The sequence below is a fragment of the Aspergillus wentii genome (assembly GCF_001890725.1).
Source record: "Aspergillus wentii DTO 134E9 unplaced genomic scaffold ASPWEscaffold_3, whole genome shotgun sequence".
Classification (NCBI taxonomy): domain Eukaryota; kingdom Fungi; phylum Ascomycota; class Eurotiomycetes; order Eurotiales; family Aspergillaceae; genus Aspergillus; species Aspergillus wentii.
In genome coordinates this window covers 960750-987813 of record NW_024467834.1, presented here as the reverse complement: position 1 = coordinate 987813, position 27064 = coordinate 960750, and the positions used below count along the sequence as shown (strand labels likewise).

Genomic DNA, 27064 nt, shown 5'->3' with positions numbered 1-27064 from the left:
TCGATCGGTTGTGGGATATCTTGGACAGATGGAGAGAGATGAAATAATTGAGATGCTGAAATAATTAGATAGTCGTGGTGTTGGCTGGCTGGCGGGGTTATCGAGTATGAGTCTATACAGGGATCGAGCCCAACAGCATCACTTGTACAGGCACAGATATTGCAGCAGATTGTCTATACCAATTTTGTCTAATTATACCGTTTCAATTGAATTGGCTGGTTTATTTCTACCCATTCATTGATTAAGTGAGACATTCTGCTAATCTGGCGCTGTGCTGCTCCGACATTACGAAAACGGACAAATTGATCAAAACTGCATTCAAGGTGATATACACGATATAGTAAGGTGAAAAAGCACGGCATGTATCAGCATACAAAGCAGCGTCATGGACTACCTGGATCCCTCGGTCTGAGTTTCTCCCCGGTAGATGCACGCCAACATCCCTTTTCTTTTTCTATCCGACTCTCCCACCAATTCCCAATCCGTTAATTACGTATTTAGTGAGCTAGACAGAAGTTAGCAATCGATTCCGATGTTCCTCGGTTAAACAAGTGACTTGTGACTTACCATCGGGCTGGGCAAGGATGTACGAGACAGCCTTGTCCACTGTAGCAGAATAGCAGCAATCAGTAAACATTCTTTCAATGGTTTGATCTCCACCTAGACTTACCGCTGTGGATGGCATCGGCCTCCTTGTCGGGGATCTCAATGCTGAATTCCTATTGTATCGAGTCAGCGTAATGTAATCGTCACGCCAGGGTGACACGGAGAACCTACCTCCTCAATGGCCATGACAACCTCAACAGTATCCAAGCTATCCAAACCGAGGTCGTTCGAGAAGTGAGAAGCAGCGTTGATCTGTGTGAGAAAGATTGTTTAGATGACGTTTTCTTCTTTTCACCCTTCAGAGGTGACCGCCATGTCCTGAGCCACAGCAACAGCGACAAGAAAATAACTGACCTTGCTAGCGTCGGACACCTATCATTCATCATTCACATTAGCACTCTGAATTGTCTCTCTTTCTTTCTCTTTCTCTCTCAACCACAGCCGAATCGCGTAGTACCAACCTTGTCAAAGTTCTTCAGCAGGTTGACTATCCGACCCTCAACCTCTTCCTGGTTCAGACCGGCAGGGGCGGAGTAGAGGCGGACACCCTGGTAGGCGAAACGGGGAGCGAATTGAGCAGGACGAGCAACGGGAGAGCTGCGGATCTGGAAAGAAGCCGGTGTCCTGACGGCACGAGGAGCAGAGGCTCTCAACGAGCGGACGATAGCGGAACGGAACATGATGGCAAGAGATTGAAAGAAAAAAAAAAGAAGAAGCGATGGCTTAAGCCGTGAAATTAAAGAACCCAAAGGGGGGAATAAAAAAGAGAAGATGAAAAAGAGATTGGACAGGTCGAGAGGAGGACGGGGAAAGCAGGAAGTGAAGCAGCGAACGATGGAGGTTTCTTTCTTGCGGCTCGGAGCCAGCAAAACCCTGGCGGCCAATCAGCGCCCGGCAGAAAGGAATGACCTAAGCCACGCCTGTCGACCACCCAAGAAAGTCGAACCTCATATTATCGTCTCTCCCTCGACAGCTGCTTCCCCTCAGCCCAATTGACCCTCCCCTCTCTCGTCTTTCCCCCCCCACTTTCCATCCGACCGTTCGATTCCATCGCGATGGCTTCTACGACGTCGGTTGCCAGGCTCGTGGCCTATCGCCGGCCTACCGTGTTCACCTCTTCCCTCGCTTCGCCCTTGGGTTCGACCGCAAACTTCTCGTCCTCGGTGTCCCGGGCTGCTACGCCTGCTGGTCCCCCTACTACCGGCTTCCGATTGCCTACCCCGAAGCGATGGGACCAGAGCGCAGAGTCTTCTCTCGACAAGGCCAGCAAATACTTCCTCATGTCTGAAATTTTCCGCGGCATGTACGTGGTGTTGGAGCAGTACTTCAGACCACCGTAAGTGGCTCCCTTGTCATCCCGGATCCATCGACAATCTATCGACATGCTTGTGGTATCGATATGAGTGCTATGTCGCATTGTTATGCCATTGGCTTCGTTGGTTTCTTTGGGGATCGATGAGCTAAACGTTCTTTACGTGCAGATACACCATCTTCTACCCCTTCGAAAAGGGCCCTATCTCTCCCCGCTTCCGTGGTGAGCACGCTCTGCGCCGCTACCCTACTGGTGAGGAGCGCTGTATCGCTTGCAAGCTTTGCGAAGCTATCTGCCCTGCCCAGGCTATCACCATCGAGGCCGAGGAGCGTGTCGACGGAAGCCGTCGGACAACCAAGTATGATATCGACATGACCAAGTGTATCTACTGTGGCTACTGCCAGGAGAGTTGCCCAGTTGATGCTATTGTTGAGAGTGAGTGATCCGTCGCATATTTGTCTCTAACACAGTAGCTGACATGCCCCCGCACAGCTTCCAACGCAGAGTACGCCACCGAGACCCGAGAAGAGTTGCTGTACAACAAGGAGAAGCTCCTGGCCAATGGTGACAAGTGGGAGCCCGAAATCGCTGCCGCTGCTAGGGCAGACGCTCCCTACCGATAAAAGCAATATCAATCCAATTCAATATTCCCTGTGCTCTGGAGCCCCAAGCGTTGCATCCGAGATCGTGCAGTTCAAGAGCTGATTTTTAAACCCAAAAAATCTGATAAGAAAAACGAAAGTATCTCCCCCATGGAAGATCAAGGCTGTATTTCTTTAACAGATTGCAACCGTTGTCTTTCCATGTTGTACATATCGCACCCAATCTGTCGTATTACCACCATGTACTAGTCAGGTCCAGAGGAGATTTCCTGTGGCTGGAAGTCTAGCTTGACCTTTGTTTTTGATGTTTGGAGGAATCCCGGCATGTCTTTTATTCCTGTTGTTTTTTTATGGAGACCAATCAAGGACCTGTTTCATTTGTTCAGTGAATTCTCTATAATCCATAACCTGTATAAGATTACGCCTATCGATTCACAAAAGACACCAAAGAAAGGGGAATATTAACCAAAGAACTCCTGGATTTATATCAACAGATAGATCGCTGCCTATGCATACATGCACACAGAAATAAAGTGACAAATATCCCCCTATAACCCCAAACACCATATCTCCAGATCCCACAGGTGTCACCTCATTTTTAATAAAGACCTCGATACCATGCGAGGTATACCTACCTAATATGTTATTTTTTGTCCTTCTTTTTTTGTACGTACATCTCAAAATCAACCTGTTTGGGTCATTTCACTTTTCTCGTCTCACTTTCTTTGCTTCTTTTTTGTTTATTTCTTCTTGCCGCCAACCTTGGCCTTGAAGCTTCCTTCAAACCCAGGTCTGGATTTCTTCTTGCCCCCACCAGACGACTTCTTCTTGCCGCCTTTGGTGCCCTTCTCTTCTCTTCGCTTGCGAAGGTTCTCTTCACGCTTCGCTTGTCTCACGTCACGGCCCTTGGCGATGCCCTCCATGCGTTCCTTCCACTCGCGCTCAGACTTCTTCTTCGCAGACTCCTTGCGCTTGAGGGCCTTCTTGAGGAGCGAGGTGTCATCGCGGACTCGTTCACCGTGGGCGCGCTTCTTGGCATTCAACCACAGGTCTTTCTCCTCGATGTCTCCGCGTTTTTCCTCATCCATCGCGGCGAGACGGGCCTTCTTGGCCTCTGCGGCCTTGAGCGCGGCGGCCGGGTCCACGGGGCCGTGGGCCTTGGGCTTGTCCCGCACGTTAGCCAGGGTGTGATCGGTATGTTGGCCGTCGGCGAAGATGACACGGCCAAAGCCGTAGTTGTTGTTGGATGCAACGGAGTCAGCCGGGGAGCGGGGCGAGGCAAGGAGGGATCCAGAGCCACCAGGAGAGAAACGGCGGGCCATAGCTTCGTCCTTGACGAGTTCCTCTTCTTCCTTGGCTTTTTGCCGCAAAAGTTTCTTGTGCGCTTTGCGTTGCTCTGCCTTTTGTCGTCGGGCTTCAATCAGCTCTTGGCGGTTTCTGGCGGGTTTGCCATTCAGACCATCGGCATGGCGACGGGCCCGGAGCTCGTCGAGGCGCTTTTGTAAACGCTGTTTTAACTCTTCGGGGGCGGGTTTTAATGGCTTAGGCTCAGAGGACGGTTTCTTAGATGAATCTTCAGGAGGAACAATAGATGATATCGAAGAGCTACCAGACTGGGGATTTGAGGCGTCGAAGTTGGGAGAGTTGGGAGCGGACGAGGCGGAGGAGGGTTGTTCTGGGTTAAACTGGAAAGACAATTCCTCAGCGGGAACGCCTTCTTCTTCCACGTCGTCATCATCGTCACTGTTCTCTTCCTTTGCGGAGGGTTCTTGTCCATTAGTCTTCTTGTCGGCGGGCTTCGACTCATTCTGTTGTACAGAGTCTTCTGCGGGCTTCTCGTCTTGTTTCTTTTCCTTCTTGGCGGTCTCCTTGGCCTTCTTCTTCTCTTTTTGGGCGGCCTTTTTCTGTGCCTTCTTCTCTTCCTTCAGTTTTTTCCGGTTCTCTGCGTCGCCCTCTGGTTTCGCTGCGTTTTTATCGGCATTCTGCAAAGCCTCCGCTTGCTTCTGCTTCTTGGTTTTGGCATCGCCTCTGTTGAGTCCTTCCTTTGGATTCTCGGAGCCGAGTTCACCGTCAGACGAATCGCTTTCGGCTTGGCCCTCATCGCGCTTGCGTTTCCGTGCATTCTCGTCCATCACGTCCTTGGCCGTTTTGGCAGATTCAGGATCCAACTTTGCCCGTTTGGCTTCGCGAGCTTGTTCTTTTGTCTGCTTCTTCCGTTGCCATTGATCCTATAGAAGGAGATCCAGGTCAACGAAGCCCAGAGTGGAGCACGGGTAATACGGGCAGAAAAAAAAAAAAAAAAAAGAGCAGAATCTTTCAAAGCACAACGAAGGAATTTATCATGGACACACGTACATCGGCTCCGGCTTCATCTCCATAATAGTATTTGGCAGGTATCAAAGACAACAAGCCGTCAAAGGCCTCGGCGTGGCTTCGCAGCCGTTCCTGGTAAAGCTCGTCAACTCCCCGACGACAATCGTGGGGTGCAGAGGCCAGCGCACGGGGCCACATACCTCGAGGTCATCCATCGTACTTTGGTCAATGAGACACACTGTAATCAAACAGTGTCAAAACAAAGTAGTAGTATACCCAACAGTGGATTGGGGGGGTAGAGGGGGGATCCAGCAGGCGATCGGGTCGAAAGTTGCGATAGAGACCTCGAAAAAATTGGGTGGGTGTTGAAATCTTGGCATTCACTTTTTCTCCGCTCGGCTGGTGATTATTGTTTCACCGCCCGCGCACACAGAAATACCCACAGATAGCGTGCTGGCAGTCATTGTGGTTGTTTTTGATTGTGATGGGGTTGAGAATGGGGTTTATTCGTTGAAGCACAAAGTCCCACTCGTTCAAGTCGAGCTGAGATCCAGGTTATGCTTGAATAGACAAGTGGACCACGTGCGACTGATCTATATCATCAGGATCTTCATCGATATATATCAGAGTGAACGTGTCACATTTTATTGTAGACGCTGTCTATCACTTTGATTCAGATTAAACACATGTCCAGGTATATTATTCTGTGCATAATATCGCTAAAACAACCAATAGCAAAAAGACCATTGCTGGATCACCCAGACAATATCCTTCGATTCTCTATCATTCCATCCATAATCTCTTCGCCAGATTCTGCTGTATATCACGGGACGCGGCACATAGTCTATATACATCGAATCCAGTTTCAACGCGGCGAGAGTTGTGTTTGACCTCCATATGTCCGATTGTCCTCCTGATCCCAGCTATGCCAGCATAGTGTAGGCTTCAGAGGGCGAGTGATACATGCCCAGCTGATCGTGGTATATTTCATGCTGTCATTCGCATATATTCATTTCTATTTGCACGGTTGACCATTTCAAAGCGTCATGTGTTTGCATCACTCTTGAATGCGCAGAACACCTGGCACGTCGAGTTCAGGGCAGTTTTCGCTCCGAATGTCCGTTATATTAGTGTAAGGCCACGGATCGGTCCAGATGATATCATAGCTGGAAAAAACAGACCATCAGTATCAGGGAACGGGGAAAAAGAATAGGGTCTAACTAACCGCTCTTCTGGGTATTCGGGTGGGTTCGGATTGCCCAGCTTCCTCACCATCTTCTGCATTTTGCCGTGACGCCATGAAATGAGGATGTTGCCAGGTCCCTTGTAATGCTTCACCAACTTCTTTATACATTTGATATTGTTTCGTTCGCAAGCAGTGTTCACGGGGAGACCGAGGTCTCGGGCGAGAGGAAGAACAGTCTCCCACGAGCGTCGATGGTCTCCATCTAAACAAAACAGTTAGTCCAAATAACTGGGGTCATTTTCTTCTATTCCACCGTCTTTACCGCCAGAGTTGCGAAAAGAAGAACTTACTTTCCAAAACAGTAGGAGCGACAATCAAACCGATATCATAATGCGACTGTGCACCAAATGTCGATCGCAGACACTCTGCTCGCCTGAAACCATCCTTGGTCAGGCCGTGTTCGTTCGGGTCAGCTGGTTTTTCAGCATGGCGGATGATGTAGACGGTCGGACGATGATGTGCTGCAGCGGAAGTGGTGGCCGCCAGGCCAGACAGCAACACTGTCAAAGAAAGAAGGGGGGAGAAGATCATTATGGCTCGACCTATCTCTCTCTCAAAATTTCCTTGTCCAGAGGTTGAGCATGGAGGGGGATAAGAGAATAAGGGGGAGACAGCCTGCCAGGTTGTACTATGTAGGCAGACAGGTGATTAAGCCTTTTAAGACCTCAGATCTGCGGCGAGGGATGACGGGAATATGATGCAGGTAGGCGCGGGAGGAACAGCGGTGTTGCGTTATATTATTTTTTAATGCACAAGCAGCGTTCAGCCCTTCAGCCCTTTGCCCTGACCCATTTTTCAGCAAGAAGCGTGGACTGGCAAATTAGCTGAACACTTGAAGGGATTGACATGTTTGGAAGAAAAGAGGGTGTTCACCCCAGCAGTGCTGCATCCTCATTGGGGGCTGGAGGAACCATCCGATCAGGCGGAAAGGCTAATTCCCGCATAGGTACTACCTAGGAACCCACCCTCCTTTACTATATGAGATCATCCACATCAGCGTCGTATCAGCTGGTCTGTTGCACTGATAATGTCGCCAGCAGGCTAGCCAGATATACTTTATCTATCTGATCACAAGGCAGGCCTATTTTATGATTATTTGCAACTGTAACTGCACCTGCCCTCCAGCAAAAACGAACCCTTGTGAAAATCCTGAGATAGCGCTGATCAACTAGCTGTAGCCAATCAACTGGAGAGTCTCCATATATCGGACCCGCCTTTCATTGCCTGGATTCGGAAATGCTTCAAATTGGCTGTTTTTGTCTTTTGGACATGATGGATTAAGAATACTATGAGTATGGAGAAACTAGCTGAATTATATGCAGCATGCCATTGGTTCTATGGTAAAACTATGCTGTAGGGCTGTTTGATAAGATAGCCTTTAGGGCAGTGGTGGATTCTGTGGAAGTAGCATGAAGAACCATGGTTGGCGTTATTAAACACATGCTGAGTCAGGTAGCAGGTTTCTTCAGACAGATTTATGGATAACTATATCTGGGTAATTAGGTAACTAACAGGGATGCCTTACTTTTTCTGCCTTATATAGAGGGTGAAGTGGAAAAAGCAATATTGATGCTAGGACTTAAGCATAAACATCTGGACTATTCCCGACAGAGTGCATATGTAATCCAACCATCTAGTATATACGGCACAGTAGTTGAACACCAGCTCTTTCTGTCCTCTATAAGTACTATACACTTGGTCAAATATCATCCCGAGTTCTCACTCAGAATCAATGAATGAGGTTGATCTGACCGGATCAGAAAAATCCATCTTTTTTTGACATTTTGTTGCACTCTCTCAAATACGGCAGCCTGTGCCAAGTAATACGGAACTCGGCAGGAAGCGGTGTTTCCGTGCTAGAATGGCTTGGGCGACATTCTTGCCGATGCTCAAAATAGAATGGAGTCTTCATTTCCGCAGTACGCCTTACTGCCTACAGCATGATCGATCAACTATCAGATGTATCCTCATTCCACGGCATGGGCCGAGAAGATCAGTCACTCGGAATTCGGCAAAATTCAGCTGCCTTGCAATAGAGCATCATCATCGTCACCGGTTTACCTTGCATCTACACAGCCACTCCTGCATACACTGAGCCACGGCCACCTCAGGTATGATGGGTTTCAGCACGTAATTGCCAACGCAATAATGCATCGCTAGCGGTATTTGACGCCCATTTACCTCGGAATTTCCTTGGCGTCCGGCTTTCGCCAGGCAGCAATGAACCAGAGTTTGCCAGATTACCGTAACAGCGCTAGAATCGGTAACCTGGAATACGGCGAAATTACCAGTATGGATTGCCCGGTTGCTCAGCCCTGTGGCTATCACTGCGCCGTCGCACATGGCCACAATCACCCCACCCAATAATGTGGCAGTGGCAGTGCTTTTGCGGTGTCAAATAACATCATAGCCTGATATGGGATATTCTAGAATCCATCTAGACTCTAGTTAGTTGGCAACAAGCATAGGAACGTCAAACGGTCGCAGCAATCGAGTGCTGCGCCCCGTATACATGACGGTATTTGCGGTAAATTTAGTTGTAGTGATCGAATCACCATCGCTCTTGGCGCCCAGCGGGGATAGTATTTGCCCCTCCATCAGGCGGCATCAGCCCTGTAACGTGGTTCTTCGATCAAGTGCCCAGAAAGCATTATAAAGAGGAGCGGCTGCCCCGGACTTACTCACTCTCCATCTTCATCTTCATCCATCTTCATCTCTTCTCTACTATCTTTCCACATCTCCAAAAAAACAAACAATCAGAAATCATGTCTGGTCCTTACGATTACAACCAGGGCTACTACAACCAGCAGGGTGGCTACCCCCCCCAGCAGGGTTACGGACAGCACCAGGGCTACGACCAAGGCTACGGCCAGCAAGGCTACAACCCCAGCGGAAACTCTGACTACTATGCCCAGCAACACCAGCAGCCCTCCTACGGTCAATACAACCAGGGCGGTGGTAACTCCGATTACTATGGCGGCCAGCAGCACCAGGACTCGTACCAGCAGCAGGGCTATGGCCAGGACGCACACAGACAGACTGGGTATGTTACTTTGCCTTACTTCCTCAATACTATTCAAGGATTTCGCTGACTTATCTTTTTCTAGATATGACCAGCAAAGTGCACCCGGTGGCGCCCAGGAGGGTGAGCGTGGACTTGGTGGTGCCATCGCCGGTGGTGTTGCCGGTGGTTTCGCCGGTCACAAGGCCGACCACGGTTTCCTCGGTACCATCGGTGGAGCCATCATGGGAAGCATTGCAGAGGACGCTATCAAGAAGCACAAGAACAAGGAGCACGAGCAGCAAGGGCCTCCCGGATACGGTCCTCCCTCCCAGCAGGGCAGCGGCGGTGGCATGATGGACCAGCTCGGCAACTTCTTCAAGAAATAGACTAAACGTCTACTTCATCCGACCTTCCTTGCCTCCGAGAATCGTGACGAATCTTTTTTCTCATCTTCATTTGTGACCTACTTCTCTTGACTGGGCTGGCCACTAGAATAATCGTCGTTCATCCTTTCTTCGGTGTTGTTTTGCGTGTCTTGCCTGTGTTTTCTTTACCTGTCCATACTTAGTATTACGATCACGAAATATGTACCTTCTATTTTGATACCAGGACTGGATTAAACTCTAGTTAGCTAATGGAATCAACTATGACTGAAATACCCAACAATTGCTCTCACGTATGTGTCCTTTATTAGTTGAGATTAGTGGCTGAAGCCGGTATCAAATGCCTGTTTGAGCTGCAGAAAATACCTACAGGTTAGCCGTAGACCAAGAACCTCAAGCCTAATTTACTTGTAGATCATCTTGCATAGTCTGAAGCAAATAATATCGAGGGAATTTGAAGTTATTCGAGATCGTCGACACCCCGCCCGGACCAAAAATGGACTAGCGTGACCCGTGCTTCTGCCTGAGGAATCAACATACGCCAAGTCCGACATCAAAAGTTCGAGCGGACAATTCCCTACTTGCTGGAGAGTCGCTGTTAGGAGTCGTCAACAATCCAGCATACTGCACCATGATTCTCCGGCACTTGGGTGTGCGGCAAAGTAAGTTGAGACTCAATTCAATCAGAAGATATTGAAATGACCGTGTCGCTGATTTTGTTTGTTTGCAGGCCGCCAGTTTCTTGCTTTCAGTCGCCAGACTCGCATTCTGAGCCGCTTCAACTCGACCGGAACGCCTGTCGACACTGCGGTGCCAACTCCTTCTGAGGCGCCTGCAGTCCAAGCCGAGAAACCTTTTGTGCCGCGAAAACCATTGTCAGAGGAAAAGCTTGCTTGGAGAAACAAAGAACAACAAAGTAAGCAGTCTCAGCTTTCACCTCCGTTGTTCCCGTCATTGCTATTTGAATGCGATCATTTATTCCGTCCATCTCTAACCTGTCCTTTTCACCTTCAGAGCACAGCTTCCACGCCCTTGGTAGTGATGTGGCAGATGCCTACGAACCCGAGGATCTCATCCGAAACCCTCCTAAGCCCTCCGACATCTCTCTTGAACTGCTCCTCGCATCCCAGACACATCTCGGACACTCGACGTCCCGGTGGAACCCTCAAAATTCGCGCTACATCTTCGGTATCCGAGACGGAATCCATATCATCTCGCTGGATATCACCGCTGCATACCTGCGACGTGCTGCCAAGGTCGTCGAAGAGGTGTCCGCCCGCGGCGGTCTGGTCCTCTTTGTCGGCACAAGAAAGGGTCACAAGCGAACCGTAGTGAGGGCTGCCGAACTGGCCCGAGGATACCACATCTTTGAGCGATGGATTCCTGGCAGTCTTACCAATGGTCAACAGATCCTGGGTCACTGTGACCTTAAGTTTGTCAATGGCTTGGATGAGGAGATTCCCAAGTTCAAGCCCCTTCTGGCTGAACGCCCGGCCGCCAAACCGGACCTGGTGGTTTGCCTGAACCCCGTTGAGAATGTTGTTATGTTGCACGAATGCGGTCTCAACAACGTTCCCACCATCGGTATCATCGATACTGACGCCGATCCTACCCGGGTCACCTACCCCATCCCGTCCAACGACGACAGTTTGCGAGCCGTGACCGTCATCGCTGGTATCTTGGGAAGAGCAGGTGAGGCAGGTCAGGAGAGAAGACTCAAGAAGGCGGCCGAGGGTAAACTCACATACGAGCGTATTACCCCCGATGACCTTGGCATTACATCTGATGATAAATGAAGCGTCTTGAGCTTGTTTCATTCGATTTCTCCCTTTTCTGTCTTTGTGTGAGCATTCAAAAGGTGGAACTGTACTGTATAGAGCATTGTAAAGTTTTTTTCTTATTTCCGGGTGCTATAACATGTTTGTATTTTAACAAGTTGAATTGGAATTGGTCCCTTAACCGGTGTCAGGACTGTTTAATAAAGCATGTTTAATATATGATCTTGAAAAGTATGCCCCGAGCCTGGGCTTGGAATGAAAGTAGAGGGTTGATTTGCTATTAACTTCAATTTTCTACCCTGTCAACGCCAACCCATCTTAAATCGAGTCACTCATGCTCTAGTCGATCTACGGACATCTACCTGCAAACCAAGAAAACAAAGAAATCATCTCCTCCTACGCCTTCAGCGTATACACAACCCGGCCACGAGAGTCCTTTCCTTTATATTCCACCGACTTGCCCACTTCCGAGACTACACGTCTCTCGTCACCGTTGTGGAGAATAATATCCAAATCCTTCCAAGCAGGTACAAACCCACCTTGCTCATCACGAGCGAATTCCACGATGACCTTCTCAGCAGTGGAGCTATAGCTAATAGTGTATCGTGAAATGCCAGGATGCAGGGAGATGCCATCATCTTCATACCACGTGGTGGAGAAGACACGACCATGAGAGCCACCCTGGGGCGGGAAGATCTCAACACCTCTGTAGTCGTCGTCTTCCTGCACCGCCAACGAAGCAGCGGTATCGTCGCCGGGGACTTTAGTGTGAACAGACTTTCCGACTGGGATGGCTCCGCCGATTCTAGCGACGAGAGGAATACTCGCCTTCCACTCGGAGGGTATCTCGACCCACTGCCCGGAGGCGAGGTAGGTGTATGGAGCGTTCATGTTGACATACCCATAATCGAACTGGTCGTTGGCGGCCTTGCGCGGGAGGTAGAACCGCGCGACATTCACGCCGGGCTGGTACACGCCTCCAACGAGGATGGTGTCGCCGAACCAGAACTGTTCCTCGCCTGACTTGAGAGTTTGTGTCCAGACTTCGGGGTCTGACTCGAAGCCCCAGCCGATCCAGCGCTGTGGGGGAGAAGCGTCCAGATGGCTCTCCAGGCCTAGGGAGTAGATGTATGGCAGGATCTCGTATCTGCGCTTGATGGTGTCTCGCACCAAGGGTGTGATCTCGGGGTACATCCATGGCTCAATGACGTCTCCGGATGAGCTGTTCCGGGCTGTCTTGAAGCAGTTGATGGCGAATCGGGGGGAATGGATGCCGAGCTGGATCCAGCGGAGGAGTAGTTCGGGAGAGGGCTGGGGACCTGAGGAGACAAAGGGTTAGTCTTTCTATCTTTTTGAGTTCTTTCGTGGCTGATTCCAAATAAAAGGAAGTTCTTACCTTCGAAACCGCCAATGTCATGACCGGAGCACTAGGGAAAAAAGTCAGCAAGGATGCATTTTGTGATAGCCAGTCTGTTTTCTTACCTGCAAAAGAGACATGCCTGCGTTCAAAGACAGTGCGTTGGCTCCTTTCATATTATCCCAACTGGTGACATTATCTCCACTCCAGGTACTGCCTGCATATCGCATAGTTCCTGCAGTGGCACTACGAGTCAAGACGAAGGGACGATGCTGAGGCTCTATGTCAAGGAGGGCATCGTAAGACGACTTGCCCATGAGCTCTGTGTGTATAGCACGTCCCCAGAGTCCGACTGAATTTGTGACCTGCTTCTGTGCAGCTTTAGCAACAGCTGGCTCGTCGAGGGCAAGCTTCCAGTCATCGTCTGGCAGAGTATACTCATTGTTATCGTTCCACATGGCGTCGATACCAGCGCGCTTTAGGCTTTGCACACCGTTATACCACCACTTGAAACCGAAGGACGAAGTGAAGTCAATGTGACAGCCGTCGCCTCCTGTAGCACCTCCAGCGCTCCACAGACGCATATAACCTGGCTCATTGGTATCTTCGTCCTTGAAAAAGGCACCTGCATCAACAAGTCGCTTGAAGTCAGGATGCGAACCAAGCAGGAAGGGCTTGATGTTGGTGAGGAGTCGGATTCCGTGCGCATGGTACTTGGCAATCCACTCTTCTGGGTTGGGGAATCGATGTTTGTTCCAGGTGAAGACGTTGCGGACTTTGGGCTCCTTCTCTGCGATGGAATACCCCGAGCTCATCTGGTGGGCAGAACAAGGAATTCCGTGTTCCTTCAATTTATCTGCGAATTCCAAGAGACCTTGGTTGGCAGGTGGTTCATCGATCATCGTGTATTTATAACCACCAGAGATGTATCCGTATGCCCATCGAGGAACGAGAATGGGGAAGCCGACAAGCTCTGCGTATGACCTGACGACATCCTTGATTGTCTTTCCAACGATCAAATACTGCTCAAGACCTCCATGATCCTGACGATACACCTTGAAGTGTCCCCAGAGGCCATCGATCTCTGAGCCAACAGACCAAGAGCCTCTGCCATGTGTCGTCGAAAAGATAGCAACACATCCATTGGCAGTAGCCTTGACCAGCAGAGGAAGGTGCTTATATAGAGGATCCGAGTTATAGACATCATATCCAAAGCAATCCGTGGCGGAGAGAAGGAAGTTCCGACCACTGAGGTCCATAGGAGCCCTCTTTTCTCCCAGACCAACGTGCAGAGCATCTCGATCGTGCTCGGTATAGTGCGCGATACCAGTCGCATCCGCCACATACGAACGCAAGGGTAGATCGCGATGCAATGGCTTTTCCTCGCCGGTCCAAGACAAAGACACCACTGGGGTCTGAGCCCACTCCACAGAGGCAGTCACGTCGCCAACCTGGATTGTTTTCGCCGAGGAGCTGGAATCTGCGGAGATCTGGACATCACGCAGGTTTGTTTCTGGCTTGGAAACACTCGGGTAGGGAGGGATTGGATGGTCTTGGGATGAAAAGACGACCCGGAACAAGTTCTGGCGGATAGTTTCGAAGGAAAAGTCGAATTGTTGCTTGCTGGAACTGCTCGAGCGGAGGTGCACGTCTGGAGAATTCTGATGTTTTTCGGGAATTTCCTGATAGCCTTTTGGGCAGAACTCTTTTTGAGGCATGATTGCGTTCTGGGATGAATTGGTATGCGCGAAACAAGAGAAGCTTCAGAAATGGAGAGGAAATGCAATCTGCGAAAGAAAAAGACCAAGACACGGTGCTGTATATGAGTGCTTTGCCCCTCTATTCTTCCCCTCATCCCATGCATGCGCATGGCCGAGTCGTCTCCATTGCGATTTCTGTATAGTCGGATTTCGGGCTTCATCTCCGACGAGCTCCATCACCAGAAGCTTCCCCACAGTTGACTCTCCATACCAGAACAGGCAAGCTACTGATCTTCCTTGTTATAAATGTGGGGTTTACATCTACATCGCTCGGAGATGATACCGAAAGCCGAATCTTACGATAGTGACAACAACCATCCCCCCTCCTTAAAGGCTACTCCTCTGACGCGATGGGTTGATTGGACGATGAAACCTCGGATTTGGTCCGTCCGCATCATGCATCTTCAAGCCATCATTATGGTCAGGCCACAAGGAGTATGCGGCATGCCAAAACCGCTATGTGATGGCCAAGTCTTGGATGATGTTGTTTGCGTCGGGCTTTTGTTCCCTCATCCGGGGTTGAAACCTTATGTTTTCCCCACGGGGTTCCCCAGACTCCACCTGTCATCTCTCTATCGAAGGATATAACTGTCTGTCTGCCTTGTGTATGCCGGCTCGTCTCGGGTTGGATACCTGGTCGGTTTTTATTCTCGTTGTGTTCAATCCTCGTTTGGATTGAAGTATATCCATATCTCCTTCATTATTTCATTGAACAGTATCTTTTTTGAGAAAAAGAGACATGACACAGGGGACAGAGCCATCAAAGGCAAAAGGGAGACAGGAGGAATTTGTCGAGTCTATCGAAGCTGAAGCTCATCAGGAGTCACGGCATCACGATGAGCCCAAACAAGACACAGCCCTAAAACTGATCGAGGACGTGGGATATTCTACCATCCTCACACCCGAGAATAACACAAAAGTACTCCGGCAGATTGACCTGAGGCTTCTTCCTATTCTTTTGGGTATCTACTTTCTCCAGCAGCTTGACAAATCAACCCTTGCATATGCGTCGGTCTTCGGGCTGATTGAAAAGGCTCATCTCCATGGCCAGCAGTACTCCTGGCTAGGGTCCGTTGTTTATCTTGCACAATTGATTGTCCAACCTTTCGTTGCCTATGCCTTGGTCAAGATTCGCCTGGGAAAATTTCTGGCATGTACGGTTCTTCTCTGGGGCATAGCGCTGTCGTGCATGGCGGCAGCGAACAACTTTCCTGCATTATTGGTTTGTCGGATGTTCCTTGGTGCATTTGAAGCTGGAATTCGTAAGTATTTCTTCGATAATATGCCTAAACCTTGAATGCTGATGACGATTTGAAAGCCCCTGCCTTCATTGCTATAACACAGATGTGGTATCGGCGGCGTGAGCAACCCGTGAGGCTTGGATCGTGGTACGCAATGAATGGCGTGGTTAACATGGTGAGTAGACCATCTCTATGATTCTTTTAAAATAGCAATCCGTATGCTAAGGAAAATATTTTTGGATAGTTCGGAAGCCTTATCACCTACGGTATCGGTCACATACAATCCTCTATCTTCGAGGCTTACCAGGTGAGCCCACAATCCTGTTAAATATGCATGATGGTCTGACTGATAATTGGAAAGATTATATTTTTATTCTTCGGTCTCATTACTGTCGCATTCTCTTCCGTTGTTTTGTGAGGATATAATCTGACATGGTGGATTACAACTTCAGCCATCTGACCTTTGTCACTAGGCTATTTATGCCAGACTCACCCGTACGAGCCAAGTTCCTGAATGAAGAGGATAAGCTGGTTGCTATTGAGAGGTATATACCTATGTACCATGACTGCCATAGAGCTCGCTAATATGGATGGTTACAGACTTCGGATGAACCAACAGGGCATTGAAAACCACCAATGGAAATGGGACCATGTGAAAGAGGCCTGCCTCGACCTGAAGTCGTGGTTTTGGTTTGCATTGATGTTCTCAGTATCGTAAGCAGAATTATCAGCCCTCCCTAGTTGAATAAGACTCTAACAGAAAGCAGGATTCCTAGTGGGGGGATTTCTACGTTCGGCCCATTGATCATCGAAGCGTTTGGCTTTGACCAGTTCAAGACGATTCTCTTCAATATACCTTTCGGTGCAGTCCAACTCGTAGCAACCATGGGAGGAGCATGGCTAGCGACAGCGCTGAAAATGAAGGGACCTGTCCTAGCTCTGCTGTGTTTACCTGCTATCGCAGGCTGTGTGATGTTGTTACAGATTCCTCATGATGATGCTCACAAGGGTCCATTGCTTGCGGGGTACTACATTGTAAGCGAGCTCAACATCAAGAACAATTTCAGAATTGCTAACCTGATAAGATCTCTGTATATCCCGGAATCAGTAAGCTTCGAATGAGACTTCCATCCCCAATGTCCGGCTAATTCATGCTCAGCACCGTTGATATACTCATGGTCTGCGGCCAACACCGCTGGCGAGACCAAGAAGAAAGTGACAACTGGTATTCTGATTGTTGGGCAATGTGTTGGTAATGTATGAAGAACAAGATGCAGCTTGAACCCAGACACTCAGCTTACCTACTGAATAGGTTATTGGTCCGAACTTGTACACAACCGCTGAAGCACCGCTGTATACTCGTGGTCTGACATCCAAGTAAGAACAGTCTTACCTAACTATTTGATTATCATAATAACGTTTATTGCACTACAGCTTGGCGTTATTCTGCGTCTTGATCGTCCTTTGTGTGTAAGTTCCACCTCCCCTGGAACCTCCAAAGCGAGCGTGAATACTAAAACCCGACAGACTAAACATGCTATATCTCTTCTTCCTCAACAAAAAGCACGAAAAACAACGAGTTGCCATGGGTAAAAGCGCCCAAGTCGTCGACCAGTCCATGTTTGCTGTTGGGGCTGTTCAGACAGATAATAGTAAAGACGTATATCCCCAGCAAGGCGTGACCGATGACAACGCCTTCAAGGATCTTACAGACTGCAAGAACGAGGATTTCATTTATGTATACTAGGGATGTAGCATTGTTTTTGGATCTTAGGATATTGTGCGGTTATCTGGCCTTTGTTTGGATATTGTGTAGCAGAGTATGTCTTGTAGGAAATATCAACATTTTATATTCTTCACCCACATTTAACACTCCAATAAACAGCCTAACATCCATACTAAGATTAATATTAAAATTCCAAAGATAATGAGGTATTCTCCCATCCTTGCAAGAAGAAATAAAGCCAAAGCCTCCAATAGCCGAGCCGGCATAAGCCCGATCAACACCCCCGCATTTTGTCGTCTTCTCCCCAGATCTGATCCCTTCACCACTAAACCAATTAACTACACGAATCCCCCAAGCAGAAAGTAAAACCTCAAAGATAATTTGCGGAAATTGAATCTCACAAAATGGAATCAGATGGTTCGAGTGTTGTACCGGCTCCAATGGGGAAGAGGCGAATACCGGTATGTATGATTGATTGATGCCCGTACATTCTTCCCCTGATGGACAGGACAGGGATGGAATAAAGGTCTGTGAGACTAATGCTGCGTCAATTATATTTACAGAAAGCTTGTAGTTCTTGTCGACAGTCAAAGGTAGGATGACAGTGCCAATGTCAATATCTGTCTTGTTGATGGGCTGATTGACTCTTTAGGTGAAATGTGATGGGAGTAGGCCTTGCACAAGGTATGTAGAGGGATATATTCGGATTTATTGATTCAAATAATCTGTGCTGATTATGTCAATGTAGATGTAATAAGCTGAAAAGGCAATGCGTGTTTTTTGAAGCCCCCAAAGATCCTACTGTCGAGTATGTGTGGCCTTGTTGTAAAGCCCCAACCGTCAAATACATTTCGTTGACCATGCTTTGCTTTTAGAAGGTTGGAGAATGTCGAGTCAGAAGTGCGTCTTTTAAGAGAACAGCTGGATGATATACGCCAGCTTCTTCTTCATCGCCCGCAGTCGACTATGGACGAAGCAACATTTCAGACGCAACAGCACCAAACGTACAGTGCAAGTGCATATACATCGTCACCTTCTCAAGTGGGCTCTAATCCCACGACGGTTCCAACCATTGTTGCTGCTGTTCCTTCAACAAGTCCCAGCGGTTTTCAATTTAGGGAGCCTGGGATATCCTCAAACGATGAAATTCCTGTTGACACTCCCTTTCAAACGAAAAATGCAGAGACTGTCCGTCTGGCTAAGAGAAAACGATCAGGATTTGAGATCCGAGATGAGCCAATCTCCGATTTTATCAATACGGGATTGATTACTATGGAGAATGCCATGGTTTGCTTTAGGACGTAAGTTCAAATGATGCGAGTCTCGAGATGTGTTTTATTGACTGCAGCTGACTGTTTTAGATTCTTCCAGGGCTGTGTATGCATGACTCTGGCCCTTGATCTGGTTAATGTACTGATGTATCATTTATAGGATAGGTATATTCCAATATTCGACCCTGAATATGACACCTTTGCCTCGGTGCGTGCGCGTAGCAGCATTCTTTTAAATGCCATCTGCACAGTTGGCTGCCGTGTCGAGACTAGTATGATGAGCATTCTTTCTGCTGGGACGTTTGCTGACAGTTTCTAGGATCCGGATCTCAAATGTCTGATCTATTACATGCAGAGCTGAAGAGGTCCATCAACGTGGTAATTCAGAATAAGAGGTTCAACTGTTTGGAATCAGTGCAGGCAATGCTTACCGTTGCTTGTTACTCTACCGAACGGTCATTAATACTGTCTTTTGCAACGCAAATGGCCCTAGATTTGAACATGGACGAAGCATTCGAAGAGCTCACACAAAGACTTGCAATAAAAGAAGCCGAAGAAATATATAATCTCCCTTCACATATTGGTGAGGAAGAGCGGCTTTTGATGCGAAAGGCAAGAACCTGGTTTGGGCTTTTGGTATTAGAGCACATGTAATATAGCTCCTGCCATCATTGCATTCGAAGCTGATAAGAATCGTCTAGATTTCGCGTTGACGGAGGCAAACCACCTGGAATTCGACTAACAGGAAACGCACGCCGATGTCGGATTTTGCTCAGTCATCCTTCGTCAACAGTGTTGGATTTGCGACTTTTTTCTCAGGTTGAGGTATGCTTATTTCCCAACCCCAATTAGGCGCGCACCGTTAAAAGTCACTGACATATCTTTGCAGTTGAATATTCTAAGAGGTATTTAATACTCTTAACATCAAACACTTAAATAAGTGAAGCCTAATTCATGTCTTAGCCAATATAAATGACACGTTAGGCGCAAGAGGGGGTCTCGATAGACCTGACATTGCCGATTATGTGCACGAGGCTAAAGTTGATCTTGATCTTTGGTTTGAGTAAGTTGCTTCTTTTGCATCATGCGCAGTGAATAGGTAGCTGAACAATATAAGTGATTGGTTGCGCATTATCGGTATGGCTTCGCGTTTCGAGATAGTGAAAAAGACTTGCTGACCTGAGACGAAGAAAAATCGATCGCAGCAGCAGAAGAGAGGCCGTTTCTCTTGCTTGCACTACGTGTGCAGAAGTGCTGGGCCGAAATGATGCTCCATTGTAAGGCCCTGCGTGCAATGGGCGTGGAAAACGTTGCGTATGAACCTATTTGCCGCTATTGGTTCTCGCTTCCTTATCACTAACTCAACATCAGGGCCATGTCTATCATCGAACGGAATATCCTTCTTATGGCCAAGGCGAGCGCACGAAAGCACCTTTTGCTCATAACTGTCGAGCCAGACTTCTATCTAGCCAAGCTGAAGTATGCCATGGACTTTGTGTGGGCAAAATGTGCCTTCTGCTTTCTCCTTCTTATCAAACTATCTCGACTTTTGCCTGAGCGGGAAGAGGAGCACCAGGAACTGCTGGAACATGGTAATAGGCTGCTAGATGAGCTGAACAGAGCTGGATCCAACAATGACAATAGTAGTAACGGTAACATTTATATGCAGATCCTGAAGCTCAGTATTGAGAAGTATGGTCGAACGTTGCAGGAAAGCGATGTTGATACTGACCAAGCGGCTACGGCTCCTTTCTGGGAGTTATTCGACGCCCAGGCTGACCTGCAATCATTCGTGCCAGAGCAATTTGTCTCCGAATGGGATTTCCCAGGACTCAATCTCTTTTATTTCCCAACGGCGTGGCAGGACTTTTTTGGCGATTTTTCGCTAGCAGTCTAGTTAGGGCCGAGTTTGGAGCTTTATGTAGGATGGAGGACATAGCCACATGGGCGACAGGTGATATTAGTGTGCAGCATGTCATGGAGTCGCAATGGGAGAAGCAGCGTGTCCTGAAAATGAATAACGAAAATGTCTATAGCTCATAGATTTGACCGTGTATATAGTGTAGATACCAGGGAACCAAAAAGAAGGCACCGCTCTAAAATAGGTAATAATGAAAGTCTCCCGAAACTTTTCCCTCGCTCTTTTGTTGAACATGAACGGGATTTGGATATCAAAAAGAACCTAGACGTTAAGTGACAAAGGAATTGCAAATTTTGTAATCAGATTTTAACCCAGAGCTCTCATAGTAAGCTCAACACTACAAGGTGAAATTCAAGTCAGCGTTTGGCTCTTCAAGCAAGATGATATATGATGAAGGGCGACCGGGGTGCTAAATGGAATAAAGAAAGAGAAAACATACACAAAGAATGTTCCTGCAGAGACTGGCATAGCTCTCAGCAGAGTTGGTCCAAGACCCTTCCAGAAACCACCCAGTCCTTGGGCGGCGTGGATCTTCTTGAAGCAGTCGATTGTGCTGCTGTACTTTTGTTGAGAACCGAACCCATCACTTTGCATGCTTGACTTGACGACATCGAATGGATAACTGGACAACCAAAGGGCTTCACCGGCCAAACCACCGTATGTGGCAACCTTCAAGCTGGAAATATCCTCGCGCTTGATGTTGTTGCGCTTGGCGTCTTGGTTCATCATGTACTCAAAAGCCAAGAACCACATACCGTAGGCCTGGATTTCTCGGAAATAGGTGACATTCTGACCTCTGAAGAGACCACGCATCACACCTCCCTGGGCAGAGAGCTTCCGGATGCAGTCAATGGGACCATTGTATAGTCGGCCAGCACCGTGCGGCTGGGTCTGCAAGCGAATACGGATGTGTTCAATGGGACCGGACAGCACCGAGTTGGTAAGTCCGGCAATACCTCCAGCCAAATAATACTGTCCATAAGAGAGAGTAGAGTCGGCGTATTTCTTCTTGTTGAGTGCCTCCAAACGCCTGCGAGCTTCATGGAAAGCACCAAATTGCACGCTCACCTGCAATGGGTGTCAGAATCGGAATATAATATAGTCTTCAGGGAGCCAGAACGTACGCAAGCTCCAATTCCAATCAGTGGGGTCAAGGTTCCCTTGTAGAAGGCAGCTGGGCCCTCGTTTTTGAGAATCTTGGTGGCACAATCAAGCGCACTCGAGTATTGAGTGGTGGTTTGCAACCGCACCTTGACAATATCTGTCTATGGTTAAAATCAAGGGGACTAATTCAGCTGTCATGCCACATACCAAAAGGTTGTCCTGTGAAAACGTCAGTAAAAGTGCCTTAAATTACGGCTGTGTGTTCGATTATGGGCTCATCGGCTGTCCTTAGTGTAACTTGTGATAACAGCCGAAATCCCCCAGATTGAACCGCAACAAAGAATATCAAATCCTATCAATTGCAGACATACCGAGCAAGACCTGTGCAATACCACCAGCAGCGCCCGCACCCAAATCCTTGGCCGTTTGCAAGGCTCCGCCGCCCTTCTGCATGTCCTCGAATGCCTCCGACTCCATTGTGACGATAAGCAAGTGGGGTGGAGCTGTTCAGATAGACCTAATTGACCGGGAACAAGGAGATTGCCAGCAATTAAGAAGCTGGACTGGACCTGGAGGAGAGTGAGGAAGCTCGCAAAGCTGTGAAGGGCGTATCTTCTTCTTATCAGCAGGTGGAATGGCGCAATCGCAGTGTTTCCTCCTGTACGACAGAAAAAGGCGGGCTCCGATTCGGCGAAGGCGCCGACACACGTGAGGCGGGCGGGAAACGGAGTTCCACCGTATTCGCCGGAAATTCTGCCCCGAGGGAAAGACAGATAGAACGAACGATACTGGAGGTCATAACTGAGAGTCTCCTCCATTATGCACAGACGGGCAGTATTGGAGGTAAGTGTTGTCTGGTCTTGCTTTCTTTCCATTTCAAATTTTGACTTGATTGGCAGCTTTCGCGGCGTCAGGGTGTTGATTTATCTTGCGCGACCAGGCATAGAGCAGCGTTTTCCCCGGTGCCAGCTTACGTTCCCCGGCGGTCCTTTCGTTCACCTCTAGCCAACTACAATTCGTCCGATTCTCCCTCTACCCCGAATGGCGATGGCGATGGTGACGGAACTGCTTCGCACCCGTCGTTTCCAGGCTCCAAATTTGGTGGCTCGCGATGGGCAAACAAACAGGCTCAACCGGCGGGCCTGAGCCCGGCAGAGCAGGCAATGCGTAATGCCTTAGTGGCACGAAACAACGAACAGCAAAAGGCTCAGCAGGCCCAACAGGCTCATAAAGAGCAGCAAAATCCCAAACCGCGCGGCGATGGTCCTCGATGGGGAAATAAACAGGCTCCGAAATCAGCAGGCCTGAGTCCGGCAGAGCAGGCGATGCGTGATGCTTTAGTGGCAAAAAACACCCAGCAACAAAAAACTCAGGAAGCACAGCAAAACCGAAAATTGCGCGGTGATGGCGATAGGCCAGAACGACAACAGAATCCATTCGCTACTAGGGGACGCTCTCGTTCTACGAATAACGATGGTATTCGACATCAAGATTCAGACAGGCATCGGGGGTCAAATACCCAAAGAATACCACCTCATTTGAGGAATACGGATTGGAATTGCCCACAATGTCAGTATTCATGTTTTGGAAAGCATGCCGCCTGCCCGTCCTGTCAAACTCCCCGGCCGGATTTACCTATGCCCAACTCGAGACAGGCTCGCAATTCAGAAAATGACTTCAAGTTCCGAAAACTGGGTCATGAAATGAAGTTGGAATTTGGAGAAGAACGGGCTAAACGTCCAGACGCACCCCGAAACAAGAGGGATGATGCGTTCAGAGGGTATGCGTCGAGAGAAGGGCTATTTTCCGGGCCTCGAATTGTCTTCAAAGGCGGCAAAGAAGTGGAGGCACAGACAAAAGAAACACCGAAACACAAAGATGTCGACCATAAACAGCCCGAAAAACCCCAGAAACCAACGCCCAAGAAGGCGGAACCAATCCAGGACGAATGGTCGTGGGATCTGTCATCGTTGAAGCAAATAGAAATGAATGCACAAGATACACCGACAACGAAGGCCCCGAAACGTCGAGATGGCCGTAAACAACGCGAAGCTAATGCCGATGAAGACGAAGGAGATTTCGACGCGGACGACCGTCGTAAGCGCCGGGAAGAGCGCAGGCGGTTGAAAAAAGAAAAGACACGACAAAAGGAAAAGGAAAAGGCAAAGGAATTAGACTCTACCCCAAGTCCTCTTTACCTCCCAGAGTTTATCAGTGTCAGCAATCTTGCCGATGTCATTGGGGTGCGGCCAGCACAGTTTGTGCGGCGGATGGAAGAGATGGGATTCGAGGATGTATCATATAGTCATGTCCTCGATGCAGAAACTGCTGGGTTGGTTGCGACTGAGTTCAATTTTGAACCCATTTTCGAAACGGCCGACGAAGATTTGACTGCGGCGCCCGAGCCAGAAGACAAGTCTTCTCTGCCACCTAGACCGCCGGTGGTCACAATCATGGGCCATGTTGATCACGGTAAAACCACCATTTTGGACTGGCTTCGTAACTCGTCCGTTGCTGCTTCCGAGCATGGAGGAATCACGCAGCATATCGGCGCGTTCTCCGTGCCCATGCCCTCCGGAAAGACAATTACATTCTTGGATACCCCCGGCCATGCTGCGTTTCTGGAGATGCGGCGTCGAGGTGCCGACGTAACCGATATTGTTGTCTTGGTGGTTGCTGCAGATGACAGTGTTAAGCCGCAGACAATCGAAGCAATTAAGCACGCTACCCAATCCAAGGTCCCCGTTATTGTCGCTATGAGCAAGATTGACAAGGAGAATGTCAATACGGACAAAGTTAAACAAGACCTTTCTATCCATGGGGTTCACGTCGAGGACTACGGTGGTGATGTGCAGGCTATCGGTGTGAGTGGCAAGACTGGCCAGGGAATGCTGGATCTTGAAGAGGCCATTGTCACACTTTCTGAGGTGCTTGATCACCGCGCAGAAGTTACTGGCCATGCCGAGGGCTGGGTGATTGAAGGTACGACGAAGAGCTACGGCCGCGTAGCGACTGTGCTTATCAAACGAGGAACACTACGGGTGGGAGACGTCATTGTTGCAGGTTCGACATGGGCCCGCGTACGGACTCTCAGAAATGAAGCTGGTATTACGATTGACCAGGCCACACCGGGAATGCCAGTCGAGGTTGACGGCTGGAGAGAGCAGCCAACCGCAGGCACTGAGCTCCTGCAAGCCGAAAATGAACAGCAGGCCAAGGATGTGGTTGAATATCGACTGGAGAGAACGGAGACCCGAAAATTGGGCGAGGACACGGCTGCTATCAATGAAGCCCGCCGGGAGGCACTGGAACGACGCCGACAAGAAGAATCTGATCAAGATGGTTCTGGAGCCGAGCAAGAGGCATCTGGACCTAAGCCGGTGAACTTCATTATCAAAGCAGATGTGGGAGGATCGGCAGAGGCGGTCCTCAACTCAGTGACAGCAATTGGTAATAATGAAGTTTTTGCCAATGTGCTTCGTTCCAGTGTTGGCCCAATCAGTGAATTCGACATTGAACATGCGGCTTCTGCCAATGGTCACCTGATTTCTTTCAACCAGCCAATTGACCCTGCCATGTTGCGAATGGCAGAGGCTCGAGGTGTGGGAATCATGGACTACAACATCATCTATAAACTTATCGATGAAGTCAAGGGAGCACTTAGCGAGCATTTGGCCCCGACCATAACTCAGCGCGTGACCGGAGAAGCGGAGATTGGGCAGATCTTTGAGATTACCCTCAAGGGCCGAGAGAAGACATCTATTGCGGGCTGTAAGGTCCGGAATGGAATGGTCAACCGAGCCAAGAAGGTCCGAGTACTCAGGGGTCAGGAAACTGTATATGATGGTAAGTTTTCAACCCACAGCTTCAGATAGAGAAAAACCAACTAATATAACGATGTATAGGATCTATCACCTCCCTCAAGAACGTCAAGAAAGACGTGACGGAAATGCGCAAAGACACCGAATGTGGAATCGGCTTTGAGGGCTGGACCGACTTTGCTGTTGGTGACCACATCCAGTGCTACGAGGATATCTATGAAAAGAGATACCTGTGATCTCTCTCGACATCCTTTTTACAATATTTCTACCATTCTTGCGACCTAGTGCTTGGTCACTGTATTTTTATTTGGGCGTTGACTCACCCGATGACGCCACCCCTTTCATCTGAAAACCTATCGGGTTTACATGTTTAATTTGCATTCGGGAAGGAGTATAATGATCATTCCATATCAAGGGAAATCGGTTATGGCGAGAGAGAAAAAAACCTGTCTACATACATTTTGGTCTGGGGCCATGGAAGATCAGCTCCTTATGTACAGTACGATGATATTATCTACATAGACTATGACTATGACTGACTACATGTCTACTTAACTTGTATAACAAACATGGACCGTCTTCACTTCGTTAGCCTTGGTTTCTCCTTTCCATACTCATGAATACTATGTCGCCTTCCATCTAACTCTTCCCACCCATTTCGCCCAATCCTGTACATCCTCTCTTTCAAGTATTTTCTCAACCGTATACCACTCTCGAGCCAGCTCCTCGTTGCCAGCCATCCGATGCACAAAGCTATGACAGGCCCTGCACAACCACGCAACACTATTCAACATCCACTCATCATGCCACCCCCTCTTCGCGACCTTTGCATGCACACCCCTCGGGATAAGATGGTGGTACGACAGCGGGATCCAGTCCCGTTCGCAAATCTCACAGGCATCCGTACGCGTCGAAGCCCAAGCTGGCGGCCCTGTCGTCACGCCGGTTATGTATTCATTGAGGACGGGGGAGAGGAACTCGGGAAGATCAGAAGCATCCGGGACGAGGCCGTAGACAGAAAGGGATTCGGAGACGGAGACCGGGGTGGTGCCTGTGATGGTGTCGATTAGAGATCGAGGGAGGGGACTTGGGTATCGATTGGAAAGGTGGGGGTCGTGTTGGACTGCGGAGTAGGAGAGGGATTGGAGATCGGAGGGGAGGGAGGGGAAGGTTTCTGATGCGATGAACTATGATTCAGATCAGTATTGGTATAATGAGTTCATGCATATTTTAAGATTTTCAATGTTCGATCTTAGGGATCGATCGTGTCTTTCGGTTTGGCGGAGTAGCAGTACATCAATGAACTCAGCCAGATCTTCAGGATTTGCCCTAACTGATAGTGACGATGACGATGACGATGACGGTGGTGGGATGGGTGGCGATGGTTCAGGAGTGTTGTTTTTGACAGCGCCGTCTTTCTTCACGGTGTTTCGTTTGGCTTTGTGGGCTTTGCGCTTCGAGGTCTTGGGGGGTTTCTCGTTGAACTTATCCACGATGCAGCTGGAGAGACATTCCCGGAAGACCTCGTAATTGGTTTCATGGTTTCCATGGGCGTTCATTGGGACGATTCAAGCAGGAGGGATGGTTCTGGATTGCGTAAGGGAGATGACTCGACCTGG

General features: G+C 48.8%; 12 protein-coding genes across 12 annotated transcripts; 6 read left to right on the top strand and 6 right to left on the bottom strand.

The window, feature by feature from the left end:
* Window positions 1-394: 394 nt before the first annotated feature.
* acpA (acyl carrier protein) lies at window positions 395-1318 on the bottom strand. The gene is made up of 6 exons (XM_040834858.1): window positions 1068-1318; window positions 961-978; window positions 778-858; window positions 671-719; window positions 568-606; window positions 395-505 (listed from the first exon to the last, which is right to left on the bottom strand). Exons 1-6 carry the CDS (start codon window positions 1284-1286, stop codon window positions 498-500), a joined length of 414 nt encoding a protein of 137 aa, XP_040690351.1. The 5' UTR covers window positions 1287-1318; the 3' UTR covers window positions 395-497.
* Window positions 1319-1661: 343 nt separating this feature from the next.
* ASPWEDRAFT_106694 (NuoI/complex I 23 kDa subunit family protein) lies at window positions 1662-2541 on the top strand (the record flags this gene model as incomplete). The annotated part of the gene is made up of 3 exons (XM_040827827.1): window positions 1662-1942; window positions 2088-2353; window positions 2411-2541. 3 exons carry the CDS (start codon window positions 1662-1664, stop codon window positions 2539-2541), a joined length of 678 nt encoding a protein of 225 aa, XP_040690350.1.
* Window positions 2542-3260: 719 nt separating this feature from the next.
* ASPWEDRAFT_107106 (putative 60S ribosome biogenesis protein Rrp14) lies at window positions 3261-5031 on the bottom strand (the record flags this gene model as incomplete). The annotated part of the gene is made up of 2 exons (XM_040827860.1): window positions 3261-4748; window positions 4876-5031. 2 exons carry the CDS (start codon window positions 5029-5031, stop codon window positions 3261-3263), a joined length of 1644 nt encoding a protein of 547 aa, XP_040690349.1.
* Window positions 5032-5890: 859 nt separating this feature from the next.
* On the bottom strand, window positions 5891-6610 carry ASPWEDRAFT_170184 (putative phosphoglycerate mutase family protein; the record flags this gene model as incomplete). Its single annotated transcript, XM_040830578.1, has 3 exons — window positions 5891-5999; window positions 6059-6281; window positions 6370-6610. The coding sequence occupies 3 exons, from the start codon at window positions 6608-6610 to the stop codon at window positions 5891-5893; spliced, it is 573 nt and encodes a 190-aa protein (XP_040690348.1).
* Window positions 6611-8844: 2234 nt separating this feature from the next.
* hel10 (putative high expression lethality protein Hel10) lies at window positions 8845-9610 on the top strand (the record flags this gene model as incomplete). The annotated part of the gene is made up of 2 exons (XM_040838880.1): window positions 8845-9122; window positions 9187-9610. 2 exons carry the CDS (start codon window positions 8845-8847, stop codon window positions 9467-9469), a joined length of 561 nt encoding a protein of 186 aa, XP_040690347.1. The 3' UTR covers window positions 9470-9610.
* A 487-nt stretch (window positions 9611-10097) lies between these two features.
* On the top strand, window positions 10098-11262 carry ASPWEDRAFT_26128 (mitochondrial 37S ribosomal protein uS2m; the record flags this gene model as incomplete). The annotated part of the gene is made up of 3 exons (XM_040832811.1): window positions 10098-10128; window positions 10197-10382; window positions 10481-11262. 3 exons carry the CDS (start codon window positions 10098-10100, stop codon window positions 11260-11262), a joined length of 999 nt encoding a protein of 332 aa, XP_040690346.1.
* A 189-nt stretch (window positions 11263-11451) lies between these two features.
* ASPWEDRAFT_737628 (putative alpha-glucosidase) lies at window positions 11452-14319 on the bottom strand (the record flags this gene model as incomplete). The annotated part of the gene is made up of 3 exons (XM_040839378.1): window positions 11452-12563; window positions 12641-12671; window positions 12727-14319. 3 exons carry the CDS (start codon window positions 14317-14319, stop codon window positions 11641-11643), a joined length of 2547 nt encoding a protein of 848 aa, XP_040690345.1. The 3' UTR covers window positions 11452-11640.
* Window positions 14320-14729: 410 nt separating this feature from the next.
* ASPWEDRAFT_38276 (putative MFS transporter) lies at window positions 14730-17606 on the top strand. Its single transcript, XM_040834857.1, has 12 exons — window positions 14730-15623; window positions 15680-15777; window positions 15847-15909; window positions 15964-16016; window positions 16076-16147; window positions 16203-16316; window positions 16370-16637; window positions 16688-16709; window positions 16762-16859; window positions 16915-16979; window positions 17037-17072; window positions 17130-17606. The coding sequence occupies exons 1-12, from the start codon at window positions 15101-15103 to the stop codon at window positions 17347-17349; spliced, it is 1632 nt and encodes a 543-aa protein (XP_040690344.1). The 5' UTR covers window positions 14730-15100; the 3' UTR covers window positions 17350-17606.
* A 126-nt stretch (window positions 17607-17732) lies between these two features.
* On the top strand, window positions 17733-20697 carry ASPWEDRAFT_67036 (putative C6 transcription factor; the record flags this gene model as incomplete). The annotated part of the gene is made up of 13 exons (XM_040838879.1): window positions 17733-17789; window positions 17981-18012; window positions 18077-18136; window positions 18207-18629; window positions 18690-18705; window positions 18760-18871; window positions 18919-19249; window positions 19301-19424; window positions 19489-19504; window positions 19563-19662; window positions 19717-19736; window positions 19790-19913; window positions 19971-20697. The coding sequence occupies 13 exons, from the start codon at window positions 17733-17735 to the stop codon at window positions 20494-20496; spliced, it is 1941 nt and encodes a 646-aa protein (XP_040690343.1). The 3' UTR covers window positions 20497-20697.
* Window positions 20698-20826: 129 nt separating this feature from the next.
* On the bottom strand, window positions 20827-22101 carry ASPWEDRAFT_170178 (putative mitochondrial carrier protein (Ymc1); the record flags this gene model as incomplete). Its single annotated transcript, XM_040830577.1, has 5 exons — window positions 20827-20857; window positions 20960-21588; window positions 21645-21781; window positions 21832-21843; window positions 21996-22101. 5 exons carry the CDS (start codon window positions 22099-22101, stop codon window positions 20827-20829), a joined length of 915 nt encoding a protein of 304 aa, XP_040690342.1.
* Window positions 22102-22443: 342 nt separating this feature from the next.
* ASPWEDRAFT_170177 (translation initiation factor 2) lies at window positions 22444-25681 on the top strand (the record flags this gene model as incomplete). Its single annotated transcript, XM_040830576.1, has 3 exons — window positions 22444-22467; window positions 22524-25470; window positions 25530-25681. 3 exons carry the CDS (start codon window positions 22444-22446, stop codon window positions 25679-25681), a joined length of 3123 nt encoding a protein of 1040 aa, XP_040690341.1.
* Window positions 25682-26068: 387 nt separating this feature from the next.
* ASPWEDRAFT_170176 (HNH endonuclease) lies at window positions 26069-27004 on the bottom strand (the record flags this gene model as incomplete). Its single annotated transcript, XM_040830575.1, has 2 exons — window positions 26069-26632; window positions 26741-27004. The coding sequence occupies 2 exons, from the start codon at window positions 27002-27004 to the stop codon at window positions 26069-26071; spliced, it is 828 nt and encodes a 275-aa protein (XP_040690340.1).
* Window positions 27005-27064: the final 60 nt, after the last annotated feature.